The sequence below is a fragment of the Phalacrocorax aristotelis genome, chromosome 24 (genome assembly GCF_949628215.1).
Source record: "Phalacrocorax aristotelis chromosome 24, bGulAri2.1, whole genome shotgun sequence".
NCBI lineage: Eukaryota > Metazoa > Chordata > Aves > Suliformes > Phalacrocoracidae > Phalacrocorax > Phalacrocorax aristotelis.
Window position 1 is genome coordinate 7,385,932 of NC_134299.1, and position 24,407 is coordinate 7,410,338.

Here is a 24,407-nt window from a genome sequence, read left to right on the forward strand (position 1 = left end):
GGGGACCCCAGCCTCCGGGCATGTGCCCCCCCTTGCCTCCCTGACCTGGGCCGCGCCGCGACTCTGTGCACCCAGCGCCACACGTGGCTGGGGACACGGGGCTCATGGGGACGCGGGATGGACTCTGGCCCGGTGACATGGGGGCAGCACAGCTGGGACACCCCGGCCACTTCCCCCCACACTGGGTGCCATCCACAGGCCGACGTCACCGGAGGCTCCGTGATGCGATGGACCAGCCCCGGGTGGCACCGAGCTGCTGACCCATGCAGGGGCTCAACCCCCCCAGGCCGGATACCGCAGCTTCCCCTGCCAGGCTGACCCGCTGCCCTGGCGCAGGGACGCTGAGGCTCTGCCTGATGAGCTGCAGTTCCTGCCGGGCAACGGTCACCTCGAGGTGGGGACGGGCACCAGTGTCCGATCCCCCAAGGTCACACGTGTGCACCCAGCATGTGCGGGCTGCGGGGGGTGTGTGTGCTGGGGGGGACCCACAAACCTCCTGGGACCCCGCGGGATCCCGCAGGCTGTGTTTACCCAGTTGCGGGTGATGATGCCGCAGCCGGTCCTGGTGGGAACCGCTTTTAGTCCCTGCTCTGGGCCTTTGCTGCGGGAACGTGGGCTGTGCTGGTGCTGGGGTGAGGTGGGTGCCCCTGGCACTGGGACTCCCAGGGCCAGTGCTGCTGCTACGGGGTGCTGGCCCCCACCTGGTACCAGCACAAGGCCCGTGTTTGACACCGATCCGGGGCAGATTTCACCATGGTGCGAGCCCAGTGCTTTGTGGCTTGTGCCCGCCGAGCCGGTGCCGTGCCGGTGCCATGCCTGGTGTGGCTGGCCCAGTGCAACGGTCAGGCTGCCCGAGAGGGGGGGAGTTGCCGTCCCTGGGTGGGGTTCAAACAACGTGCAGCCGTGGCACTTGGGGATGTGGTTTGGGAGGCCTGGGGGTGTTGGGTTGGGCTTGGTGACACCAGAGGTCTTTTCCAGCTTTAGTGACTCTATGATTCTGTGAACCCGGCCCCAAGATGTGCCGGGGCCGTGCTGGGGCTGAGCTTAGAGTCGTGCCAGATCTGGGCCAGACCCACACGGGCCCAAAGCAGATGGTGCCCACACCTGTGCTGAGTCGTGCTGGGCTGTGCCAGGACTGAGCCCACGCCTGTGTTGGGCTGTGCCAAGCTGAGCCCAGCCGAGCTCAGTGGTGCTGAGCTGAGCTGGGCTGTGCTGGGCTGTGCTGAGCTGTACTGACCTGAGCCCAACCAAGCTGAGCTGAGCCCAGCCCAACTGAGCTGTGCGAAACTGAGCTTAGCTTAGCTGGGCCGAGACCAGCTGAGTTGAGTCGAGCCGAGCCGAGCCGGGCCGGGCCAAACCGCGCCGATCCCAGCAGAGCCGAGCCGAGCCAAGCCCGCGCCCGCACCCGCACACCCCCCCCCCCCCCACTTTCCCCCTCCCCACTTTCCCCCTCCCCTTCTCCGCAAGCGCGCACGTGGTGCCGGGGCGCGCTGCCCGCGCGGGGGCGCGGCAGCCGGTGGGGCGTGACCCGGACTGTGAGCTCGGCGCTGCCCAATGGCGGCGCGGCCCCGCCCCTCCCCGGCGGCCAGCGGGCCAATGGCCGCCGCGAGCGGTTAAAGAGCGTCAGGCGGCGCGGCGGTCACGTGGGGCGGAGGGGGCGGTTAAAGTGCGGCGGGCGGCGGGCGGCGGCGCCACTCGGAGGCGGTGTGGACGGGCCGGCCGGCAGGCAGACCGGCAGGCAGACCGGCAGGCAGACCGGCAGGCAGACCGGCAGGCAGACCGACCGACCGGCAGGCAGAGCGGGCCCGGGCGGAGCCGGCCCTCCCCGGTGAGCAGCAGCGCGGCGGCGCCGGTGAGTGGCGGCCTCGGGCGGCAGCGGCGGCGCTGGGCGGGGCGGGCACATGGCGGCGGGCGGGGGCGCGCGCGCGGGAGCGGCCGTTACCGGGCGCGGGAAGGGCCGTTATCCGGTACCCGCCGCTAAGCCCCGTCTCTCCAGCAGGATGAAGCCGAGCGGCGCAGGCCATGGCGCGGCTCCCGACCCCCAGCCCCTGCAGCCGGTGGGGCCGTAGGACGGCGGATCCCCCCCACGCCCTATAGCAACCTCCCCCCCATTTAATTTTATACCTAATTTGTTTATACTCCACCACCCTTTAAACCATGGACCCGGCCCCCACCGTGCCCCCCGTCCCCATGGTGGGCTTCCTCTGGATGCTGGTCCTGGGCTTCATCATCGCCTTCGTCCTGGCCTTCTCTGTCGGCGCCAACGATGTGGCCAACTCCTTTGGCACGGCGGTGGGCTCGGGGGTGGTGACCCTCCGGCAAGCCTGTGTCCTGGCCAGCATCTTTGAGACTGTCGGCTCTGTCCTCCTGGGGGCCAAAGTCAGCGAGACCATCCGGAAGGGGCTCATCGATGTGGAGGTGTACGGCACCTCGCAGCAGCAGCTGCTGATGGCGGGTTCGATCAGTGCCATGTTTGGTGAGGAACGGGGGGACAAAATGGGGGGGTGGCGTGCCCTGGTGACAGCTCTCTCACCAGGCTTCTCTTCCAGGATCTGCTGTGTGGCAGCTGGTGGCTTCATTCTTGAAGCTCCCCATTTCGGGTACCCACTGCATCGTTGGAGCAACCATCGGCTTTTCGCTGGTGGCCAAAGGGCAAGAAGGTGTCAAGTGGTCTGAGCTGTTAAAGATCGGTAAGTCCAGCTTGTGTAACCACCCCTGTGCAGCATCCGCATGCCCCGTGGGCTTCCCCTCCAGTGACGGGATGCTGATTGTGCCTCTTCTCTCCTAGTGTTGTCCTGGTTCATCTCACCCCTCCTTTCAGGCATCATGTCTGCTGTCCTGTTCTTCCTTGTCCGGAGATTCATCCTCCGTAAGGTAAGGCCTCTCCACCCCGTTTTCTGACACTGTGGGGCTCCTGGGTGCTCCCCTGTCTGACCTTTGGAGTGGTTGGTTGCACCAGAGTCTTTCCAGGCCCTTAGGTGAGCCCTTCAGGAGGAGCTGAAGGGATGGGAACACCAGCCTTGTAGAGCCACTCCATAAAGTGGTGCCTGGGAGGTGAGGAGGCTTCACTCAACCTCCTGCAAAACATCTGGGCCAGGAACCCAGATGTTCCTGCCTGTTTCCAAACAGTGAAGTAGCCCAGAACTGATAAGATCAGAGCTTCTCGCTGGGCTTTTCCGAAGTCCTGGTACAAGGCTGGATCTCCTTTTGTGTCAGGCTGCAGATGAAGTCAATGACCAACAGAAATGGCTTTTTTTTAAGCCAGGAGGGCCAGAATTGTCCCTGGTGCCGTGGAAACTGTGCTTTCCTCCCATCTGGGGCCCCAGGTGAAGCGAGGGGTGCTTGGGCTGGCTCCAGGGACATGGTCCCACTGTTGGGAATGTCTGAAAGCCCAGGAGGAGGGCTCGGGCACCCAAAGATGCCTGAAATGGAGGTGGCAGTGTTAGACCTCGTCTTTCTGAGATGATGATGACCCTGGAGTGCGGGATGCTGCAGCCCAGAGCAGGGGTATCCAGCCAGCTGTGCAGAGGAACTCCATCACTTTCCTCTGCATATTTGAGGTTAACTTAAATTATTTGAGGTCTTAGCTCTGTTTCTGGTTCAAGAGATGTTAAGATCTTATCGCTGCTGGTTTCTACCTGGCAGCCCTTAAAAACAATTCAGTGTCCCTGCTGTCAGAGAAACCTTGCGTAACTGGCCTTTCAAAGCTGGGCTGGCCCTGTCACGCTTCATTCTGGGGCTGAATAGTCTAGTTGCTCCGTCCTGCTCGGCATTTGGTAATGCTCAGTGTGTTTGTACCGATGCTAGGCCCCGATTGCTGGGTAGCAGCGGAGATTAAGTGCTCCTGCTGCTCGGGTGAGGGCCCCTCTATGCAAGTATGTGGTCAAATAAGCTGCTTTGTGAGTAATGGACTTTTTCATTTTGTCCAAGTCCGTTGGAAATAGGTAAAAGCTTTGTCTGACGAATGGTTTTGTCTGAAAGTGCCTGGGGAGTTGAAAGAAAACATACGTGCGGCTGGAGGCTGTGGAGGTCTGCAGGCTAGGGAGCCCTGGGAAGGGCTCAGGAGCCAGGCAGCCGCTGGCTGTCGACAGAGATGAGATGCCCCAGCCTTGGGAGTGGTGGGATGCTTGGCTGGCCCTGCCCTGGGTCCCTGGGGAGCCTCGTGGGACCCATAGTGTTTTGTCACCTTCTCTGTCCCAAACTGGGGGGGTTCTGACCGTGGCAGCCCTGTGGGTGGTTCTGTAAAAGCTGTCAGGAGCCGTGGCTTGCTCAGCAGCTGGCTGAAGTCGCAAACCCCCTTCTGGGAAGGGGCTGCTGCTTGGCCGCTCTACAGCCCGTGAGATATCGCTTTCTGCAGCCACTGATCCTTGTTTTGCAGGCAGATCCTGTTCCCAATGGCTTGCGAGCCTTGCCCATCTTCTACGCCTGTACTGTGGGGATCAACCTCTTCTCTATCATGTATACCGGTGCGCCTTGTAAGTACGCATCAGAATACTTGAACCTTAATTTTTAAATTCTTTGCAAAACCTCCATTAAATGCACGATTTACCCCTTTTTTGCTTTACAGGGCTGAAATCTCCTAGAAGGCGGCTGGCCTGTGCCGGTTACAGAAGGCTGCAGGCTAGCGTGCGCTGAGTTCTGGGCTAGATAGTTGCCCAACCAAAGAGACCTGCTCAAACTAAACCCCTCCAGACCTTTCTCCTTAGACTTCACAGGACTGGCAGATAACATGACTTCCCCTTCCCTTCTTTTACCTGTGCTAAAACTCAGGTACCTGGCTGCTGTTGAAGAGACTCCCTGAGCTGCCAGTAGCGAGGCTAGGAGCAGGGATGGAGGCTGTGCCTCCTGATTCACCTTGTCCCTAAGAATAAACTAATTATCCCTGGCAAGAAGAGCTGGCACCTGTACTGAGGAGTTTGTGCTTCCGTTTGAAAAGCCAAATTGAAATGCTTGTTTGGCTGTTGTGTAGAGCGACAGGTCGTGGGCAGGAGTAGGAGAGGGATTGGCAGGGGAGGGTGGCTTTGCCAGCAGAGCTGGAGGCTCTGTAACCTCCATCTGCCGGGGTGACTCGATGTGAGCTGTTTTTGGTCTGAGCATGGGTTTCCTGTTGCGGAGGAGTTGCTGGAGGTGGGGTGCGGGCAGTCAGTGCTTTCTCCACAGGGTTTCCTCTGTAAACAGTGGCTGGAAAAACTTCTGGAGGGATGTCAGCTTCCCCTTCCCTTGGCTTTCCAGCCTGGGGGGAGGAAGGTGGCGTTGCTGCGGTGCTGCTGGGGGCACTGGGGCCACAAAGCAGCAGTGGTGCTGCTCCAAGAGCACTTTATCACTTGGTACCCACAAGGTGGATTTGTGTTTATCCGGAGTCCTCAGCTGCAGGAGGGTTGGGTGAGCTTTGTGGCGCTCAAGTGCAGGGTTTGTAGTGTTCAGTGAGCCAGGTTTGGCGTAAGCAAGTAGCCAAGTGCGTGGGTAAGGTAGCTGTGATGTTTCTGGTGGTGCATTAGGAGCAGTAAATTATTGCCTGCAGTGGAAAATGCGGGAGTTGAGTGGTCACAAGCACCTGATACCCTGACTGGGGGCTGCAGCAGGCTGTATAATGCAAAACCTCTGCCGAAAGTCATGCTGCACGTGAAAATGCTTGTAACTGGGTCATGTAATGTCTTGCATGCCTTGAAACTTGAGCTTAAGGTCCTAGGGTCTTGTGAAGTGGGAGAATCCATCTTTCCCCAGCAGCTGGAGGAGCTAATAGAGATGTGGGGTGCTCTGGTGGGAGCAGCCCAGGCCCTGCGTGTCCTCACGGTGCTGTTGCTGCAGCAGCTGTGCTGGGTGGTGTTTTTTTTTTTTTCTTTGACATTGCAGCAAGTGAGGAGACAAGGGCTGTGAGGAGCCTCCTGTCCCTGCACAGGCTGGTCCCTGATCGGGTTTGGCTGTGGGAGGGAGGGGAAAGTGTCTGCACATGTGAAAGATTAGCTTTTGATGGGGGAGACTGTAAATGGGGGGGTTGGGGTGGGGTGGGCTTCGGTGTGGGTTAAACTCTCAGTTTCAGTGTGGTCAGCAGTGGCTTTCTGATGGTGTTTCTCCCTGGCAGGCGAATTAGCTCAGGGATGTTGCAGGTGGTGGAGTCCCCGTGCCAGGAAGAGCAAAGTCATACATCGAGGAGGCTTTTGCCCAGAGGTTTTCAAAGATCCGTTGTTTTATTTCCTAGTGCTGGGCTTTGACAAACTTCCTCTGTGGGGTATCCTCCTAATTTCGGCGGGGAGTGCTGTTGTCTGTGCTCTCGTCGTCTGGTTCATTGTATGTCCAAGAATGAAGAAGAAAATTGAACGTAAGTAATGCCTCTCGCTTTGCAGCCATTTGGGGAAGGGCACGCTCGGACTAACCAACTTCTTTTCCCAGCAGGAGATCTCATTAGCCGCAGGGCTGTTATTAGCAGGGATCCTCAGCTACAGTTATCGCTTAAGCTGCTCCGCAAACCCTGAGTCACTGGGGCACATCCCATGGAGCTGGGCCCTGCATGCTGCTAACCTGCAGCAGCAGCAGCAAGCTGCTCCATGGCACCCCAAAATACCCCTCAAAGGCGCTGTTGTGCTGCCGAGCGGTGTCTGGCAGCTGATACCTGCGCAGGGCAATCTCTCCTTGAACCGCACGGGACAGCCTGATTTCACTGTTCAGTAAAGAAGAGAAGGCAGGAGGCAACCTGCCTGTTAACTGGTGTAACCTTTAATCCTCCACATACCTGCTGATCAATCTTTGGCCTGGCAGATGCAGATCACAAGTATAAAGCTGTGTAAGCTGATGAAATCCTTTCCCTGTAGCAAAAAAAAAACTCTATTGAAAGGCATCCAAAAGAGCAGCCCTGAGCTCTGCCTCCCAAAAAGTACAGGCAGCTCTCCTGGAGTCGTGTGTGGTCTTGCATATAAATTTTGCATGCAGGCTTGGGGCACTTAAGGAACTGGAGATGAGGGGATAACCAGTGTCCTTGCCAGACTAGTGTAATTGGGGTGTGACTAACAGCTTTATGGCTGCCCTTGACGTTCTTCCAGCTGTTCGAGCTTCAGCTTAACTCCTGCCTGCAAGGCAGGCTCCCCTGCCTGCTGAGGTGGCTGGGAGGGGGTGGTGGTGCAGGGCAAGGTGAGCTCTGCCCGGGGCTGGATGCCGCAGCCTGGTCCCTACAGTGAGCAAACTGGCTGGGAAATTGTCATGTTTGTGACAAGGAGGTGGTTTTTTTGTTGTTGTCTGAAGGAGCTGACCTCATGTTTTCACCTAGAGGAAAACATGCTTTTCCTGGTAGAGGGGCAATAACAGCCTTGGCTTCCAGGGCTTGGTGCTGCTGGCTTGGCTCTTCCAGTGGGACAGGAAACCAGGCTGCCCTCGGGAGGTGGAGACTGGCTCCTGTTTGGGTTTGACACCCACCAGTGGGAGCTGGAGAGGAGCCCAGGCAGGCGAGTCCTGCTGGCAGAGGAGCTGAGCTCCTCTGGGCACCTTCCCATCAGCTTCAGGGGTGGCAACCACCCCAGAAAGCAGGTCCAGAGCATCCCATGGCCACTGGGGACAGGGATGGGACAAACATGGCTCAAAGAGGAACCTCTGCTGTAGGAAGAATGGGCATAAAAGCCCCATAATGGTGCTCACCACACCCCGTGTGGGAGGGGAGCATCTAAAAATAGGAGATGAGCTGGCCTGTGATGGTTTGGCTGTTGTGCCCGGGACAAGGTGTGACTGCCCTGCAGTTTCCAAAGTTCAGGATGGGGGGGGAAGCTGTAAATTTTTATTTACCTACCATAAATCTGAGTGGTGAGGGGTGCGGGCTTGCTCCTGGTGTTGGGTGTGGTGGTGGGAAGGGGTTTGATGGCAGCAGCCTCCCTCCACAGGCGAGATCAAATCCAGTCCTTCTGAAAGCCCCTTGATGGAGAAGAACATCAGCCCGAAGGAGGACCACGAGGAGCCCAAGGTGCCCCTGGGCGATGCCAAGAGCCCCGTTGCTGATGCAGGGTCAGCTGCACCCCACCGGGCAGCAGCGGAGGAGAGGATGGTCTCCTTCAACCTTGGGGACCTGGAGGAGGCCCCAGAGCAGGAGAGGCTCCCCAGCCTTGACCTGAAGGAAACCAGCATCAACAGTGGTGAGTAGTGGTGGGTGATATGGGGGTGCTGGGGTGGTCTCCCCCCACTCTGGCTACCCCTGGGTGCTAAACCCCTGCCATATCTCTCGGCAGGAGCTGTGCGGCTGCCCAACGGCAGCCTTGTCCAGTTCAACCAGGCTGTGGGCCACCAGATGAGCTCCAGTGGGCAATACCAGTACCACACAGTGCACAAGGACTCCGGGCTCTACAAGGAGCTCCTGCATAAATTGCACCTGGCCAAGATGGGGGACTGCATGGGGGACTCGGGGGACAAGCCCCTGCGACGCAACAACAGCTACACGTCCTACACCATGGCCATCTGCGGCATGCCCCTGGACTCCCTCCGCGCTAAGGAGGGCGAGGAGATGGAGAAGCTGACATGGCCTGTGGTGGACACCAAGAAGAGGGTCCGCATGGACAGCTACACCAGCTACTGCAATGCGGTGGCAGATGCCCACCCGGCTGCTGATGTAGATCTGAACACAGCCCAGGTGGAGATGGGAGTCAGTGACTGCAAGGGCAGCAGTAGCTCCTTAGAAGAATGGCATGACCAGGACAAACCCGAGGTGTCCCTCCTCTTCCAGTTCCTGCAGATCCTCACAGCCTGCTTTGGCTCCTTTGCTCATGGTGGCAATGATGTTAGGTCAGTTGGGTCAGCAGGAGCGGTGGGGTTTCTCGCTGGGGCTGATGCCCACCTTGCCGAGAGCCTGTGGCCCTCTGGACTAGCTCTCCTTTCTCTTCCAGCAATGCCATAGGGCCTCTGGTCGCTCTCTATCTGGTCTATCAGACGGGACATGTGGCTACCGGGGGGGCAACTCCCATCTGGCTGCTGCTCTATGGAGGTGCAGGGATTTGCATCGGCTTGTGGGTCTGGGGAAGGAGAGTCATCCAGACAATGGGGAAGGACCTGACACCCATCACACCATCAAGGTACTGTCCGCCCTGGGACAGGTGGAGGTTACAGCCAGTCCTAGAGCTGCATCCCATTCCTGGAGTCCCTCTCCATGCTCTTTGGGGGTTTCACTGCTTGGGTGGTGGGTCTGGGGGTGTTCATGGCCCTGTAACACCTCCCTGCATCCCTTGGGGGGTCATTCTGGGGCTGCTGGGGGTCTGGAGAGCCAAGTGAGGAGCAGGCCCTGCTGGGCAGGGTCTGCCTGGAGAGAGCAGTCCCAGGTCTGGCTTGGGCTAAGCCAGCCTGATGCGCACAGGGCAGCGTGGCGGGTCTGGTGCCCACATTCCCTAATGCTTCCTGTCTCTGCAGCGGCTTCAGCATCGAGCTGGCTTCTGCCCTGACGGTGGTGGTTGCCTCCAATGTTGGCCTCCCCATCAGCACAACCCACTGCAAGGTAGGTGGGGGGCAGGAGGGGATGGTGCTGGCTCTGTGCAAGCTCAGCTTCCCCCAAATCGCAGTGCTAACAAGGCTGAGCTGTGTGGGAGGGCCTGAAGGAGACTGCTGGCTGGCCTTCAGGTCCTGGCTCTACCCTTTGCATCTCAATGCAGGGTGGCAGCAGCTGCCCAGGGCTGGGGGGGCGGGAGTCCCTGGGTGAGGGGGGCACTCAGGGAGGTGATGGGAGAACAAAACCCCTTTGATGGATCCCTGGACGCTGCCAAGGGGCCGTGGGAACCCTGGTGCTGCAGCGCCCTGCCCCCGTTGCTGCTCCAGGATGGCAGCATCTTGCCCTCCTCTCTCTGCTTGGGGTCTGCTGGGTCCCCGAGGGCTGGAGCAAAATGCTTGGCCCCACAGCTGAGACCCCCCCATGAAGGGCTGTGGGGTGGTGGACACCCAGTGGGTGCCCCATCCCGCTGCCATCTTGAGCCATGCCCCGGCTCCTCACGCAGGTGGGCTCTGTAGTCTCGGTGGGCTGGCTGCGCTCTAGGAAGGCGGTGGACTGGCGCCTCTTCCGCAACATCTTCATGGCCTGGTTTGTCACCGTCCCCATCTCGGGTCTCATCAGCGCTGCCATCATGGCTGTCTTCAAGTACGCCATCCTGAAGGCATGAGGGCAGCAGGGCTTGTGCTGCACCTGCTTCCCTGCTGCCACCCTCCCCTCTGGGAGCCAGGGAGCCTCATCCCACTGGGGGATGGGGGCTACCATCCACTTTGGGGCTTCCTGAGCTCTGCATAGTATTGTCACTGAAGTATTTTTTTTTTTAATATAAATGTCAGTGCTAAGTTTCTTGGGGGGTGCAGTGGTGGGCTGCGCCAGCCTCCAGGCTGCCTCCCCTGCTGCGCTGTAGCTTTAGGTTAGCAGTTATGGGAGGCCACTCTTCTTATTTTTAATGACTTAATTTAAGAGCCCCTGGCAGTGATTCCTCCTTGGGGCTGGTCCTTGCCCCTCCCAGGAGGGCTCAGGGGCTGGGGGGCACCCCCCCACTGTGGGCTGTTGTGCTGCGTTCAGCTTTGCCTCCATTGCTGTAGGCGTGTGGACACCAGATGCTGCCCAACCATCCTGCTTGGGGTCCCTGGGGCCTGTCCCCAGTGCCCCCCCCTTCCCTCCCCCCCACTGCTGCTACCTCGGACTCAATAAAGACTTCCTTTGTAGGTCAGTGATGCTGTTGATTGTGGGGCTCTGGGGGGGGGCTCTGTCACAGGCTGCCCCATGGCATCGGCCCTGCCCTTCCCTGGACCCACGCCCTGGGAGGGAGCTGAGCCTGGGGCAACTGATAAGAGCCCCGTGTGTCCCCTTGTGTCATGGGACTGGCTGTAAACACCCCCAGCCCTGTGGGGGGTGTGTGTGTTATCAGGGCCCTGCAGCTGGGGGGCTGCTCCTGGCCCTCTTACCGGCCCCCCAGCCCTGGGGTAGGAGCTGCTCTTTGCTGTCACCTCTGTGTTCCCGTCACCAGGGATGTGCCCTGGTCAAGGCCAGGCACAGGGACCCATGTCAGTGGGTTGGCACTGGGGTGTTGAAACAGCGGTGGGTGGGGGGGTCCCTTGGAGGGGCTGAGCCCTGCCTGGGGCTGGAGCGATGGGCACGTGTGGGCTTGGGAATGTGCCCCGTGGGGATGTGTCTCGGACAGGGGGTGGGGTGGGGGGGGATGGGAACATTCCTTACTGAGACCGCGCTGTGTCCCACGGGACGTGGGTGCCCCCTCCTGTTATCCCCCCATCGCTCGTGTGAGGTGCCGGGGGTGCTTCCCCCACCCCCCGCCCTCTCTCCGGGGGCGGCGGCGGGGCCGGTCCTTGACCCCAGTTAATGATTCGCTGCCGGTCGCTCCCCGGTGCCAGCGGCCCCGCTGGGCAAACACCGGCCCCGGGGCTCCGGGCCTGGCGCCCGCGGCCGCTGCTGGCGCCGTCGGGGTCGGGGCTGTGGGAGGGCGCTTCCCCCGGGGGGGGGGGCTGGAGGGCGGGCGGGGGGGGCAGCCCCTTGGGGGAGGCACGGGTAGGAGGCGCTGCCCCACTTGGGGGTGCACGGGGCGGGGGGCGACACTGCCCCATTTCGGGGTCACCGCCCCGGGGAGCCCAGGGTCCGGGCCTGGCCGCTGCTCCCGGGGGGGGCCGGCCCGGTGCCGGGGGCCGGGTCGGGGCGGTCCCGCGGGGCCCCGTTAAAGCGGCGGCGGCCGGAGGCGGTGGCCGGAGGCGGCGGCGATGGGCAGCGAGGGGGAGCGGGGCCCGGCGGCAGCCCCCGGCCCGGGGCAGGGCGACCCGCGGGCGCTGCGGAGGGACTGCCAGCACCGGTGGGGCGGGGGGAGGCGTGATAGGGGGCAGCGGGAAAGGGGATGGTGGGGGCGGGGGCCAGGTATGGGGGGGGCAGGCCCTGGGGGAAGGACCCCAGGGTACCGGGGAGGACTCTTAGGGGGGTGCAGGAGGGGGCAGAGACCCTGGGGGGTGCCCCCCATTTAGACATGCGGGGTGGGGGGGGGGGTCAGGCCAAAACCTCACCATCCCTTTCCCGGCGTGTACCCTGCCCCCCACCCCTGGCTCCATTTCCAGCTCAAAAGCCCATTTTTCTGCTCCAATAACTCTCTGAGGGGCCCCTGAGCCCGGGCCGGCCTGAAGCCCCCCCCAGCCCCTTGGACAGGGATTGGTGACATGGGGACAGGTCCCCATCCCCTTCTCCATGCCACCCCAGCCCTAGAACCCACCCCTGCCCTGCACCCATAAGCCCCTGTACCCCCCGGTCACCCCCAGGATCTTCGTCAACCGGAGCCTGGCGCTGGAGAAGATCAAGTGCTTTGGCTTCGACATGGACTACACCTTGGCCAGTGCGTTTTGGGGACGGGGGGCTGAGGCAGGGTGGGGGGCAGCGGGACACCTCCAGCCCCCACCCATCCCACCTCCGTGCCCCCCCAGTGTACAAGTCCCCTGACTATGAGGAGCTGGCCTTTGCCCTGCTACTGGAGCACCTCGTCTCCATCGGGTACCCCCATGAGATCCTCGCCTACAAGTATGACCCCACCTTCCCCACACGGTGAGTTTATTTTTGGGGGGGTTGCACACAGGGTGGTGGCGTTGGTGGGACCCCCACCCGCTGACGGGATGTGTGGTGCAGGGGGCTGGTGTTTGATGCCCTATACGGGAACCTGCTGAAGGTGGATTCCCATGGGAACCTGCTGGTCTGCGCCCACGGCTTCCGCTTCCTCAGGGGGTGAGTGTGGGACCCCCGCCTGGGGGATGGGGGGGTATGAGGGGGCCCCTTGGCGTGGGGTGCAGCTCCATGCTCCCTCCCCAGGGCCGAAATTCTCCGCTATTACCCCAACAAGTTCATCCAGCGGGATGACATGAAGCGCTTCCACATCCTCAACACCCTCTTCAACCTCACGGGTGAGTGAGGCACCCCCACCCCCACCCCTCACCCCCCCCTCCCCGCCCCCCTCAACCCCATCAGGGGGTGCTGCCCTCCCCCCATGCCCCCTCTCACACCCTGATCCCCGGCAGAGGCTCACCTCTACGCCTGTCTGGTGGACTTCTTCACCAACTGCTCCAGATACATCAAGTAAGAGGGAGATGGTGGGTGGGGGCTTTGACCTGGTGGATCAGGGTGGGGTGGGTCTCCCCTCAGCAGGGCCTGCCATCACTGCCCCACACCCTTTTCCTCACCTTTGCAGCTGTGACACTGGCTACAAGCACGGGAACCTCTTCATGTCCTTCCGCAGCATGTTCCAGGACGTGCGCGAGGCCATGGACCACATCCACCTCTCGGTGGGTGCAGGGGGCGGGGGGGGGTGTGGATTCTGAGGGTGCTGGGTGTCCCCCTGCTTCCCCGGGGAGGTTTTGGCCAGCCCGGTCCATCCCCTGTGCAGGGCTGCCTGAAGAAGAAGACACTGGAGAACCTGGAGAAATATGTGGTGAAGGATGTGAGTGTCTGTGGACCCCCATGGACCTCTCCCCACCCCAGTCCCCCCAGCCGGGTCCCCGTGACCCCCCTGGCCCCCCCCCACTCTGACATGCCCCTCACCAGCCCCGCGTGCCGCTGCTGCTGAGCCGCATGAAGGAGGTGGGGAAGGTCTTTCTGGCCACCAACAGCGACTACAACTACACTGACGTGAGTAGGGGGTGTCTGTGTGTCCGTCCCCCTGCCTCCCCTGGGTCCAGCCTGCCCTGGGGGGCCCTGGGGGTGGGGAGCAAAGCACAGGCAGGGGTCTACCGTCCCCGGGGACTCTGGTGGCGATGCCGGCTGTTGTTGCAGGCCATCATGTCCTACCTGTTTGACTTCAGCGATGGGAAGGAGGTGAGTCTGTCCCTGGTGGGGGCTGGGTAGGGGGTGCAGAGTGCCATCGGCAGCCCCTTACTGACCCTGCCCACCCCCTACCTGGAAGCCCAACACCCTGCAGAGCCCCTGGCGATCCTATTTTGACCTCATCGTGGTGGACACCCGCAAGCCACTCTTCTTCGCTGAGGGTACCGTCCTGCGCCAAGTCAACACGGTGGGGACCCCCCCCACCATGGTGGGGGCGCCCGTGGGCACGGTGGCGTGGGTTTGCTGTTGAGTGGATACCGAGTGGGCAGGGGTAACGGTACTCCCCTGCCCCTGCCACCCCGGGGGCCTCTTGTCCCGCAGGATACGGGGAAGCTGCGCATTGGGACATACACTGGCCCGCTCCAGCACTGCGCCGTCTACTCCGGCGGTGAGCGCCCGGCGGGGCTTCAGGGCAGCATGGCGCGGGGGGACGTGCCCACGCTGTGGCCCTGATGTCCGGCTGGTGCAGGCTCCTCGGATGTGGTATGTGACCTGCTGGGCGTGAAGGGCAAAGACATCCTCTACATGGGGGACCACATCTTTGGGGACATCCTCAAATCCAAGAAGCGGCAGGGCTGGCGCACCTTCCTGGTGGTGCCCGAGCTGGCCCGCGAGCTGCAGGTCTGGACGGAGAAGAGTGGTGAGCAGCGCCTGGCCAGGGACACCTGCAGCCCCCTACCCCCCCCCACCCTGATGGCAAAGCCGGCCCTGGGAGGACGCACCCCAAAGCCCTGCATCGGTTGTGCCGGGCAGGGGGACGCTGCCTGCGCTGAGCTGGCCCTGTTGCCCTTGCAGAGCTGTTTGAGGAGCTGCGGAGCCTTGACCTCTTTCTGGCAGAGCTGTACCAGTGAGTGGGTGTGGGGCAGGCAGAGGGTGTGGGTGCAGGCACTTGTGGGGGACCCCCCCCCCCCCCGGGCGAGCCCCCAGCCCGGCATCTCCCACTCCAGGCACTTGGACAGCGGCAGCAGCGAGCGCCCGGACATCAGCTCCATCAAGCGTCGGATCCAGGTGATGCCCGGGGCACCGTCCTGGCGGGCACACAGCTCAGCTCCCCGCACCGACCCCTGCCATGGGGGTCACCCGGGGAGGGGGGGCGTTGGGTGCCCTGACCACCGCCCTGCACCCGCAGAAAGTCACGCATGAGATGGACATGTGCTATGGGAAGATGGGCAGCCTCTTCCGCTGCGGCTCACGCCAGACGCTCTTTGCCAGCCAGCTGATGCGCTACGCTGACCTCTACGCAGCCTCCTTCATCAACTTCCTCTACTACCCCTTCAGCTACCTCTTCCGGGCACCCCCTGTCCTGGTATGCAGGCCCCAGCCCCCCCCCGCCTCAGCTTCCCTCCGTGCCTGAGGAGGGGTGCAGGGCTGATGGCTGCGCTCGGTGCTGGCCCCACTCTGCGAGCCTTCTCCCTGCCCCAGATGGCACACGAGTCGACGGTGGAGCACGGCCGCCTGGACACCGGGGAGGCAGGTGTGGCCCTGGCACCCCGGCTGGCCTGGCACAGCCACCCTGGCCAGCAGGTGGGTGGCAGGGCACAGGAGCACCCCATGGCTGCGGGCATGGGCGTCCTGGCATTGGCACCCCAACGCCAGTGGGGTCCTGTGCCCACTGAGCCCCCCCCTCCATCTCAGGTCACTGGGGCCCCCCAGGACTCCAGCGGGGAGGAAGAGGATGACGGAGAAGCCTGAGGCCACGCCAGCACCAATGGCTGCTGAGCTGGCAGGCACCAGCCCCTGGGAGGGCATTCGGTGGCCCCTGCCTGTGCCCCACTTCGCACCCCTGCCCAAGCAGCGGTGCCCCTCTCCCCAGTGCCACGCCAGGAGAAGGGCCCCCTTGACATTTTCCTCATGGCCCCCAGCCCGCTCGACTCTAACTCAGGGCCGCCTGACACCAGGGCGAGCCGGCAGCGCCGCTGCTCCAAGGGGGTGTCGCTGGAAAACCCCCTTTGCAGGGGTCAGTGGTCCCAGCTGCCTCTGCCCCTCCAGCGGCAGTGCCTGGCCCTGGGTGGATGTTGCTTGAGCATTGGAGGGCTCTGGGGGGGCAAATGCTCCCCAGGAATCTCTTTTAACTGCTATTACCCTCTCCTGTTTTCTACCCTTTTGTATTTATAAGACTCCTGGCTCTGCAGAAACATAAAATTGGCTATTTTAAAGGAAAATGGCTTTGTTCCTAAGCCCGGGAGGTGGGGACAAAGGGCAATCCCCAAATCGTCAGCCAGCAGCTGGGGACAAGCGCGAGCCCCTGGGCAGAGGGCAGCAGCCCAAGACCCTCCCCGCCGGCAGTGTCCTGCACCCCAGAGGAGGGGCTGGGCCGCCTGTGCTCCCCGGAGCAGACAGGGACAACCACATTCAGCTCTCAGACTTCTTCCAGCACCAAGGTTTTCAATAAAGACACTGAGCCAACACTGACGGTGGCTCTGTTGGGAGGAGGCAGGAAGGGGGGATGAGGAGGGGACCGCTGCTTGCTGGAGACGGGAGGGTGACAAGGGGGCTCCCCTCCACAGCAGCGTACCACTTTACCCCTCATTGCAGCCAGGAAGCCGTGGCAGCCCCCAGCAACCTGCCCTTTGCCGGCACCCACGTGCTGCCGCTCACTTGGGGTGCGGGGACAGCCCTTTAGGGGGCTGCTGCGGGGGTCCTGAGCACACCGAGAGGGCTCAGCTGTCCCCGCTGGCCAGTCCCCAGCCCCCAGCCGTGCACAGGGCACCGGGACCCCGGCCAGCTGAATCCCAAGGACCTCTGCACCACTCACGTGTGCTGCCTTCAGCGTCCTCAGGGCCTGGGCAGGAGCTGCTGCAGCCCCCCCAGGTACCCCAGCACCTCCTGCCCCTGCCACCTGCGACTTGAGACATCGGGTCTGTGTGCGCCGCTCAGCAGGGAAGATCCGGGTGCTGTCTGGGCAGGGCACAGCACAGCTCTGGAGCAAATCCCTTGGGACACCGCTTCCAGATCACCAGGAGGTGCCCAGAGCATTGCAGAGCCTGGCTGACATCATCCTACAGCAGGAGGATCGGGGTGTGCGTCACAGCGGAGCCAAGGGCAGTCCCAGGGGACACAGCCCATGTTGCCAACCCTGGACCTTGCACGCTACTCACTAGGCCACGCTGCATCTCTGCTGCAAGTTTTTATATATTTATAACAGTGCTTATATATTTGAAACAGGCTTATTATCTGCCACCCCTACATATTTACATCTAAGAGGCAAAGAGAAGTTGCCGGAGTGCATGCAAGGCAGCACGGGGAGCAAGCAGCCTGCACCCCACCTCAGCAGCTGTCCGGGGGGTACAAACTCAAACCCTCCAGCTCTGCCACCTCTGGCAAAGCCTTGTTTTTCCGGAAGAAGAACCGAGTCTCCTCCTCCGCATTCAGGATCTCACTGAGGGATGACACCACAGGGTCATGGTCCTTCAGCATCAATGGGTAGTGGCTCCCGGCCAGCTCTATCCGCAGCGAGCGCCGCACTGGCGTCAGGAATTTCAGCTCCTGGCCTTCCAGCAGCTCCTTTCCTCTGTGGGAAGGATGAGATTCTTTAGGTAAATCCTGCAGAGGAGTGCTGGTGCAGGCAGAGGGTGCTTGCTGCCAGGAGCGGGCAGCTCAGCCTTACCTGGTTGCAGACGTAACCTGTAACTTGATAGAGACGGGCAGGCTGGTCAGGGACCTCCCTGTCAGGCAGGGAGTTGCTGCCACAAGCTGCCCCTCGCTTGGGCAGGGCGTTGTAGGCTCCCAAGGAACGGGCTGCTCAGCCTTTTCCCCTGACAGGAGAGGAAACGGGCAGCGTGGTTGCAGAGAGGGGAAACAGCGGCAGCCGGGGAGGGATTACACCACCACAGCGTTCCAGACATGGGTGAGGGTACCTGGACACGTGTGCCCAGGCCTGGCAGAGGGATCTTGCCCCATTTTTGAGATCAGGATTCTGGACTTTAACAACATTCAGTCTCCATCAAAGCCAAGAGAGACATGGGGTGCTGGGACAGACTGCAAACCATGCTGCTTCCCTGCCTGCAGCGGCAGGGAACCCCAGCCTACCCACAGTCCAGCCTGCCCCCACATGCACATATTTGTTACCTTCTGATGGTTGCTCTGCAGCTTTCAAAATATCAAGGACAACTTCTCTGAGCTCCTGGAGTGGCTGCAGGAAAAGCAGAACATGGGTCAAGGCAGGCCTGACTTGGGAACAGAGACTTGAGTTACAGCTGAATAGGAGAAAAGGTTTTTGCTGCATCATGACACCCTGTGCTGGAGACAGCGGCAAAAGGCTGCAGGATTTCCCTTCTCTGAGTGAGTTGTCAGCGTACGGGCACAACTGGGCAGGCGCCCACCCTGCGTGGGCAAATCCCACCAGATGTGCAGTTACGCCACCCAAGGCAGCAGAGCCGCTGCCACACTGCCTCCAGCTACAGCTCCGACGTGGCGCGTGTCCTCCCCGTCCTCCCCCCAGCCCTGTTCATGCCCGCACAGCACTGCCTGCTTGGCTGATTAAAGCCGGAGGTGTTTCTATGGGACAAAAAGGGACTGGCATCTATAAAGGGCTTCTCCAGCAGTGACTAGCACTGCTAAACTCACCCCAAAATCTGACCCCCGAATCTGGAGGAAACCTGCTGGCACAGAGGCAGGGAATCCAGGGAGCTACCAAAGAGAAGCGGGCCTCACTCACCACAGCACCAGCGCAGACTGCCGCTTTGTACAACCCCGTCACATCAAAAGGGCCGCTCCGGGCAAGGAGTTTCGCTTTGCAGATCCAGAACTTGGCAAATTTCTCTGCCTGGGGCACGTGAGACAGCACTTCAGAGAGCTCCTCTGCCTGGACACCCTGCAAGAAGGGCAAGGTCCCAGAGAACGGCGTCATTGTAAGGGCCGGAGGTGTGCGCGGGGGAGCTGTCAGCGACTGCTCTCCCAGTGCTCTCTAGGAAATGGAGTCTCTGAAGAGTCTGGGTTTTGAAAATGAACAGATAACAGCTTTCCTGCCTTTATTTTCCCCTTGGTAAAATGAGTCTAATATTTCAGAGGGATGTCAAGGGACAGACTCTCCAGTGCTTGTGCTATCGGAGCCACTGAGCCCCGGAGCAGGGCTAGCGGTCAGCATTCCCAGAGGTGACACTTCACAGCAGCCGCGAGGCCCACCAGCAACGTACCGCAAGCCAGCTCGATCAGCCAGGGCTGCTGCCGCAGAAATTACCGCTGCAGGCTGCACTGCCAGCGCCCAGGACACCCGCAATGTCACACACAAGCCCCGTGGCCGGGTATTGCTCCGTTTTCCCCAGGAGCATATCTCACGTCCTTTGGCCTACCCGTAACTCCATCAGGACCTTTACTTTTCCTACACATGATGTTACCCCTCTGGCAAGTGCAGCCAAGCAAGCAAGAACGCTTGCTCCAGACCCCTCTGTGCTGTTGTGGGGACATGGCCCTCATCTCCTGGGATGCTCCAGAAGAAGAGGAGCCCGTTCAAGCAGCTCCTTTCCCATTCCTACCTCCTCAACGAGCTTCAAGCACTCAGTTAATAAGTTGTTGATACTCTCCAGGCAGAGCTGCTCTCGTTTCTCTGGCTTCTCTTTCTCCTTGACATTTCTCCAGGACAGCTTCACTGGATTTTTCTGAAGCAGCACCATAGGTGGCCGCTTGTACGTCCTGCCTTTGGATGCCAACCACTCCTCCAGCTGTTTCCTGCCAAAGGACCAAGGGATCACTGTTACCATCCCAGCAGACCACCAGCACTTGCCAGGCTACTGTTTTCCCTTGGAATCTCCCTCTAGCCAGCTTCAGCTGCTCAGGAAGAACCAGTACATCTAGCCCAAAAATGCAGCCAAGCTCTAGGCTCAGAAGGGAAAACCCTCTCAAGTGTAAGAATGCCTTGAAGATGAAACAGGAGAGCAGCCGCACACTCTCCTTCACTTGCTGAATTGGTGGGAGAGGGACCCAGGGTACCACCAAAGCTCATCCCCACCCTCCCCTTCACTGGGGCATCAACCTCCAAACAGACATTCAGCGATAAGGGGACTTTGGACCCTGTTTTCACCAAGTTGGCACTCGTTCACCCAGTTAAACGCTTTAAACTCTGCTGTCCCCTGGAGGCGAGGACAGACTCGGCCAAAGCTGCTACTTACTTCCGATCCGCTGCTGACGGGGTCTTGGGAACACGCCTAGCCTGTATTCCACTTGCCTTTGGCAGCTCTGGTTTAAGCCTCTCTCTCCTACTCTTAAAATCGCTCTCAATTGCTCGAGTTTTGGAGCTGTGTATGCTGCGAGGCTGCTTTTGGGGGACTGTCACTCGGGATGCTGCTGCACATCCAGGAGGCACCTTCACACCCTTCTTATCCACCTCCCCTTTAGCCGTGGGCCTTTGCCATTGCACCGTGCCACCTGGTTTCAGGGTGGATTTCAGGTTTGTGGTCCCCTGGGGCCTGCTGGAGGCCAGAGGCTTTGTGGGAGATCTTTTCATTTGTGGGGGTCTGCTGTGGTGCTTCAGACCTCCCATGGGCAGTACGCCGAGTGGCTTTCCTACAGGCTCCCTTGTCTTATTAGTTTTTTCCTGGTTTGCCCCTGGTTTTTTATGTAGCAAATTAGTAGAACCAGTAAGTAACCGAGGGGGCTGCCATGGCTGGGTTTTGACACTTGGTTTTTGAGACGCAATCTTTGAGACTGGCAGGGTTTTCCTGAATTTATCATGAATCGGCTCTTCTTTAGCCTGGTGGCTTTTAGTTCTGTCCTTTGGACCCATGATGGTTCTTGACAACGTGGCCGAGCTTTGCAGGTGAGCCAAGACTCTCTTGTTCCTGAGACTGTTTCCATCAGACTGAAAAGGTCTGTTCAGCACAGGGTGCGTGGTGGCTTGTGCTTGGACGTTCTCTTTGTTGCAGACCAACCTGTCCTGCAGGTCCTCATCCAGGGAGCGAGGTGCCCCAGGAGGGGGGTGGTCACTTCCAGACCGAGGTGCTGCAGTGGTGACAGTCTCCTGTCCAGGTTCCTTGTTCGATTCTGCATTTAGGTGACCAGAGTTTGAAGTTGGCAGCATCCCTCTGGCCTGCATAGAGTGGCTCATCCTTGGCACAAGCCCCACGGGAAGCTTTGCCCTCTTCTTCGGCTCCTCTGAATGCACCACAGCTGCTCTCTGGGACGTCTTTGAAGCCTTCTGCTGAGCAGCGTGGCCAGTGTGCTGTGTGGATTTGGCACCAAGCTTGCCATCCCTCTGAGCACCCTTCACCACGTTTCCAAGAACATCCTTCTTGTTCCTGTCAACCTGGAGAGACAAAGCGAACCCCAGCCCCGCGGAGAGCTCAGCTCAGTCAAACCCTGACAACTCGCTCCTGCTCCAGCGCCACTAGCACAGGGGACGTGCATAGTGACAAAGCAGTTGTCAAGAGAGCAATAACACAAGACACACCAACGCATGGGCAGAAGAGGAGTCTCCCACACTAAGTTCCTCTGAAAAATAATTTGTTGACTTATTGCCAGCTATTTAGCAGGGGTCAGGAACTCACTGCCCTGATCTGGGTACCCTGTTCTGCCCAGACTCGCTTCAAGCGTGAAATACAAAGCTAGATTCAAAAGATTTCTACTTACATGCTGTAGTTTAGAAACTGGTTCTGAGTGTGGATTCAGGCGATTCATCTGGTCCTTTAAAAGGGGTCTGCAGGAAGCCAAAAAAAGTATCAGGTTATTTAACAGCTGTTGCAGAAAAGGTTAAATATCTGAACTGCTGCTGGGTGTCTCAGTCACAGGGGCTTACAAGTCTTTGGAAAAAAGCTGTCAAGGAAGTACAATGTAGTATCCTTTTTCTTTTGCGTGGCAAGGGAAAAAATTGATACCCAAGGTTGTTACAAGACCTACGGCTTCCACTGACAGCAAAAGTAACCAAAATGAATGAAACGAATCAAAATGTTGTCTGTGGGCAGGGGGGCCTGGCAGGCAAGAGACCACAATAGGTTTGGAGGCTCCTGGGGCTGCTGCCCCCGGCTGGCATCCCAGTTTGCCCCACGTGCTGCAGACAGCTGAGGTGCATCAGAGTCAGCCGCTGCTGTGCTGCCAGTCTCAGCGGCATCTCAGAGTGCTTTGGCCAGGGTTCACTCTGCCGCGGGGAGCCACGGCGCTGCGGTGGCTGATTCACGAGCCCCTCAGCTGCCCAGGCGCTGGCAGCGAAGCAGGGAGGTGGGGCAGCAGCACGAATCTTCTCTCCTTGTTTCTATTATATTAGTCTTTCGAGTGTTTGGGTTTGCCAAGCACATCAGTGATTTTGATTAAAAGCTTTGCAGAAAGGTGCCTCGCTACCCGCAGCCTGTGCTCACAGCAGCACGGCCGCATGCAGCCTGGCTCCAGAGGAACCGAGCAAGGCAGCGAAGGGGTCCCAGAGCCAGGTAACTCATTTAACAGGTGGTTGTATCTATTTCCTTTGAAATGCACTGAAAATGCCCCTTGCTAATATTAACCTGTCCCGGAAGGCCACTAAAAGCTGCCATTAAAAAGCAGTGGTGAGACTTGAATCACCCTTTCTTCAAGGCCCAGTTACAAAGCTGAGCTGCTGGTGAAAAGCCCTGTTCTGTCAGACCCGAGACCCGAGATGAGAAAGTTTTGTGGAGACTCAGAAAATAGCCAGAAGAAACAATATAAAGCAGCAGGAAACGTCACCACTCAAACCATCCCTTTGCTCCTGCTGCCAGTAACCCTGCAGAGTGCTGCTCGGGCAGAGCCGTCCCCAGTCGCTGCCCTGACATCGAGGCACTGGGAGGAGGTGATTCATTGTACACTGGGGAATCGCTACGGAGAGAAGGCAGACACTAGGAAGCTGGGAAGGCAGCTTTACCTCAGAGAATCACCGAGTGATTTGGGTCAGAAGGGACCTTTACAGATCATCTAGTCCAAGCCCAACATCCTCCTGACTTACTTTGCACTCAGGCATTTCAGCTTTTCTTTGGCCGCTAGGCACTCCTGGAACTGTCTCCTCTGCTGCTCTGCAAAGAGATAGTAGGAAAATGCAGCGCCTGCACTGCAACCTCGGTGTTGGCAGGATTTCTTTTGCATTCACAGCATTACTGTGCGGGTCCCCCACACTCCCTGCCCAAGCCCTGCAAGGCTGGTCCCAGAAGTCCCCAGAGCGTTTCCATGCAGGTGATATTGCCCAGAGACTCGCCGGCCCATAAAGCTCAGAGCTCTCCGGCGCTTGGGGCGTGATACCACCCAAAACCCCGGCTGTGCGGCGCTTAGTCAACGTGCAGAAGGCAAGGGGAGATGCCGCCGATGGCCCTGCTTCGGCCACGTATCCCATAAGCCGGACCCAGCTGCGGCCAAGCCCTCTGCTAACGCAGGCAGGCGGGAAAGCGAGGAGCATCTCAGCAGCGGGGCAGGCGATACCCCTGACACCCCCGGTTTGGCTGAGGGCTGGGGGAACGGGGGCACCCTATGGCGGGGCAGCCCGTCCCCAGGCCCTCGCCCCGTCTCTAGAGCTGTCCCAGCCCCACCTGACAGCCCACACGCCCGGGGCTCTGAGGGCCCCCCCGCCAGCCGCCTGCCCCCCAAGGCTTCCGCAGAGCCCCCAGAGAAGCGTGGCACCCCCGGGCGCCCCCCGCCTCCCCAGCGCTCCAAGGCACCCCCAGACCCTGCCCGCCCTCCCAAACCACGGAGCCGCGCCCGTTTCACGGGGACCCCCCGCTCACCCTTTGGGGTACGCAACACCCTCACCCCCAAACCGCCCTCCGGGTCACCCCCGAGACCCCCACCCCACGGGCGCTCGCGATCGCCTCTGTCACCGCAGGGTCCCCCCGGATCGCTCCCCGCTCCTGCCCGGCGGTGTGCCCCTCCCCTCACCGACCGACCCACCGCAGGGCGCCTGCCGCGTCCCTGCACACAGGGTTCTCCGACCGCCCGCAGCCCTCCGAGGGACCCCGGGACCCCTGTGCCCGCCGCCCCCGGCCCCTCACCCCGCGGGGCCGCCCCGGCCCGCTCCATGCCGGGCGCTCGCCTCAGCGCAGCCAACGGCCCACCCGCTGCCGCCAGCAGCCGCGCCGCACTCTTCAAAACGACCAATGGAGAGCGCGAAGCCGGCGGGGGGGAGGGGGCTGGGGGAGAGAAGAGATGTGATTGGCTAGAGGGGGCAGGGGGGCGGTGACAACGCGTACCCTCCGCCAGCCCCACTTACTGGGGGCGGGGCGGGGGGCGGGGCGGGGGGCGGGGCCAGCGCTGCCCCCTCAGTCAGACCCGGTTTCCCGCAGCGAGCGTGCGGCGCGGCGCGCTGTGGGGGAAGGGGCGCTCGGGGGGAAGGGCCACTGGGTATGTCTGGGTAGTGCCAGTCTAGGCTCCCTTCTTTTTGATCCAGCCCGGTTTCATGTTTCAATATTTAACCTGTGCTTAGGGGTGGGGCACCTTGGCCATCAGCGATTATCCATTTAATCAAGGACAAGTGTTCCTTTTGGAAGCAAATTAAGAAGAGTTGGCAAGAGAAAATAGCCTTAAATTGTCCTGGGGTGCCACGCGACCAGATATGGGTGAAAAGGGTTGGGGTACTTCATCTGTAAAGACCCCTGAGGACCCTGAATCGAGGAAGGCATGCGCAAGAGGATCTGAAGCAGAGCGGAGTGACTTAATGCTGTTATGCAACCTATGTAGATTAGAATGCATATGT

At 60.5% G+C, this 24,407-nt stretch overlaps 3 protein-coding genes across 8 annotated transcripts; 2 read left to right on the forward strand and 1 right to left on the reverse strand.

The window, feature by feature from the left end:
* Nucleotides 1-1,687: 1,687 nt before the first annotated feature.
* Nucleotides 1,688-10,661, forward strand: SLC20A1 (solute carrier family 20 member 1). Of its 4 annotated transcripts, none has more exons than XM_075074625.1 (11): nucleotides 1,688-1,828; nucleotides 2,000-2,476; nucleotides 2,550-2,690; nucleotides 2,789-2,874; nucleotides 4,379-4,475; nucleotides 6,200-6,319; nucleotides 7,866-8,114; nucleotides 8,208-8,757; nucleotides 8,859-9,044; nucleotides 9,376-9,460; nucleotides 9,954-10,661. In XM_075074625.1, the coding sequence occupies exons 2-11, from the start codon at nucleotides 2,158-2,160 to the stop codon at nucleotides 10,113-10,115; spliced, it is 1,995 nt and encodes a 664-aa protein (XP_074930726.1). In that variant the 5' UTR covers nucleotides 1,688-1,828; nucleotides 2,000-2,157; the 3' UTR covers nucleotides 10,116-10,661. The 4 variants fall into 4 exon arrangements, with proteins under 4 accessions (XP_074930726.1, XP_074930723.1, XP_074930724.1 ...); XM_075074622.1 differs by having other exon boundaries at nucleotides 1,691-1,852; nucleotides 1,997-2,476; XM_075074623.1 differs by having other exon boundaries at nucleotides 1,691-1,852.
* Nucleotides 10,662-11,562: 901 nt separating this feature from the next.
* On the forward strand, nucleotides 11,563-16,200 carry LOC142048078 (cytosolic purine 5'-nucleotidase-like). The gene is made up of 18 exons (XM_075074629.1): nucleotides 11,563-11,789; nucleotides 12,244-12,317; nucleotides 12,406-12,523; nucleotides 12,605-12,700; nucleotides 12,785-12,876; nucleotides 12,991-13,048; nucleotides 13,161-13,254; nucleotides 13,356-13,409; nucleotides 13,514-13,597; nucleotides 13,742-13,783; nucleotides 13,872-13,979; nucleotides 14,114-14,180; nucleotides 14,262-14,432; nucleotides 14,588-14,639; nucleotides 14,740-14,800; nucleotides 14,922-15,098; nucleotides 15,215-15,316; nucleotides 15,428-16,200. Exons 1-18 carry the CDS (start codon nucleotides 11,701-11,703, stop codon nucleotides 15,482-15,484), a joined length of 1,596 nt encoding a protein of 531 aa, XP_074930730.1. The 5' UTR covers nucleotides 11,563-11,700; the 3' UTR covers nucleotides 15,485-16,200.
* A 706-nt stretch (nucleotides 16,201-16,906) lies between these two features.
* Nucleotides 16,907-23,798, reverse strand: CKAP2L (cytoskeleton associated protein 2 like). Of its 3 annotated transcripts, none has more exons than XR_012657392.1 (9): nucleotides 23,707-23,798; nucleotides 22,674-22,740; nucleotides 21,356-21,422; nucleotides 19,900-21,032; nucleotides 19,267-19,459; nucleotides 18,450-18,605; nucleotides 17,861-17,924; nucleotides 17,400-17,551; nucleotides 16,907-17,303 (listed from the first exon to the last, which is right to left on the reverse strand). XR_012657392.1 is itself a non-coding variant. In XM_075074626.1 (9 exons), the coding sequence occupies exons 1-9, from the start codon at nucleotides 23,732-23,734 to the stop codon at nucleotides 17,060-17,062; spliced, it is 2,100 nt and encodes a 699-aa protein (XP_074930727.1). In that variant the 5' UTR covers nucleotides 23,735-23,798; the 3' UTR covers nucleotides 16,907-17,059. The 3 variants fall into 3 exon arrangements, 2 of the variants coding, with proteins under 2 accessions (XP_074930727.1, XP_074930728.1); XM_075074626.1 differs by having other exon boundaries at nucleotides 17,400-17,547; XM_075074627.1 differs by having other exon boundaries at nucleotides 17,400-17,547; nucleotides 22,674-22,735; nucleotides 23,707-23,750.
* Nucleotides 23,799-24,407: the final 609 nt, after the last annotated feature.

Bases quoted from the DNA above. Each gene is read 5' to 3' on its own strand.
- LOC142048078 (XM_075074629.1), top strand. From the start codon at position 11,701: ATGGGCAGCGAGGGGGAGCGGGGCCCGGCGGCAGCCCCCGGCCCGGGG. The intron at 13,049-13,160 runs GTAAGAGGGAGA...TCACCTTTGCAG, and splicing joins AACTGCTCCAGATACATCAA to CTGTGACACTGGCTACAAGC. The intron at 15,317-15,427 runs GTGGGTGGCAGG...CCTCCATCTCAG, and splicing joins ACAGCCACCCTGGCCAGCAG to GTCACTGGGGCCCCCCAGGA.
- SLC20A1 (XM_075074625.1), top strand. From the start codon at position 2,158: ATGGACCCGGCCCCCACCGTGCCCCCCGTCCCCATGGTGGGCTTCCTC. The intron at 2,477-2,549 runs GTGAGGAACGGG...CTTCTCTTCCAG, and splicing joins TTCGATCAGTGCCATGTTTG to GATCTGCTGTGTGGCAGCTG. The intron at 6,320-7,865 runs GTAAGTAATGCC...CTCCCTCCACAG, and splicing joins AATGAAGAAGAAAATTGAAC to GCGAGATCAAATCCAGTCCT.
- CKAP2L (XM_075074626.1), bottom strand. From the start codon at position 23,734: ATGGAGCGGGCCGGGGCGGCCCCGCGGG. The intron at 17,925-18,449 runs GTGAGTGAGGCC...CTTTTCCTGCAG, and splicing joins CAGTCTGCGCTGGTGCTGTG to CCACTCCAGGAGCTCAGAGA. The intron at 17,548-17,860 runs GTAACAAATATG...CTCTCCTGTCAG, and splicing joins TGCAGAGCAACCATCAGAAG to GGGAAAAGGCTGAGCAGCCC.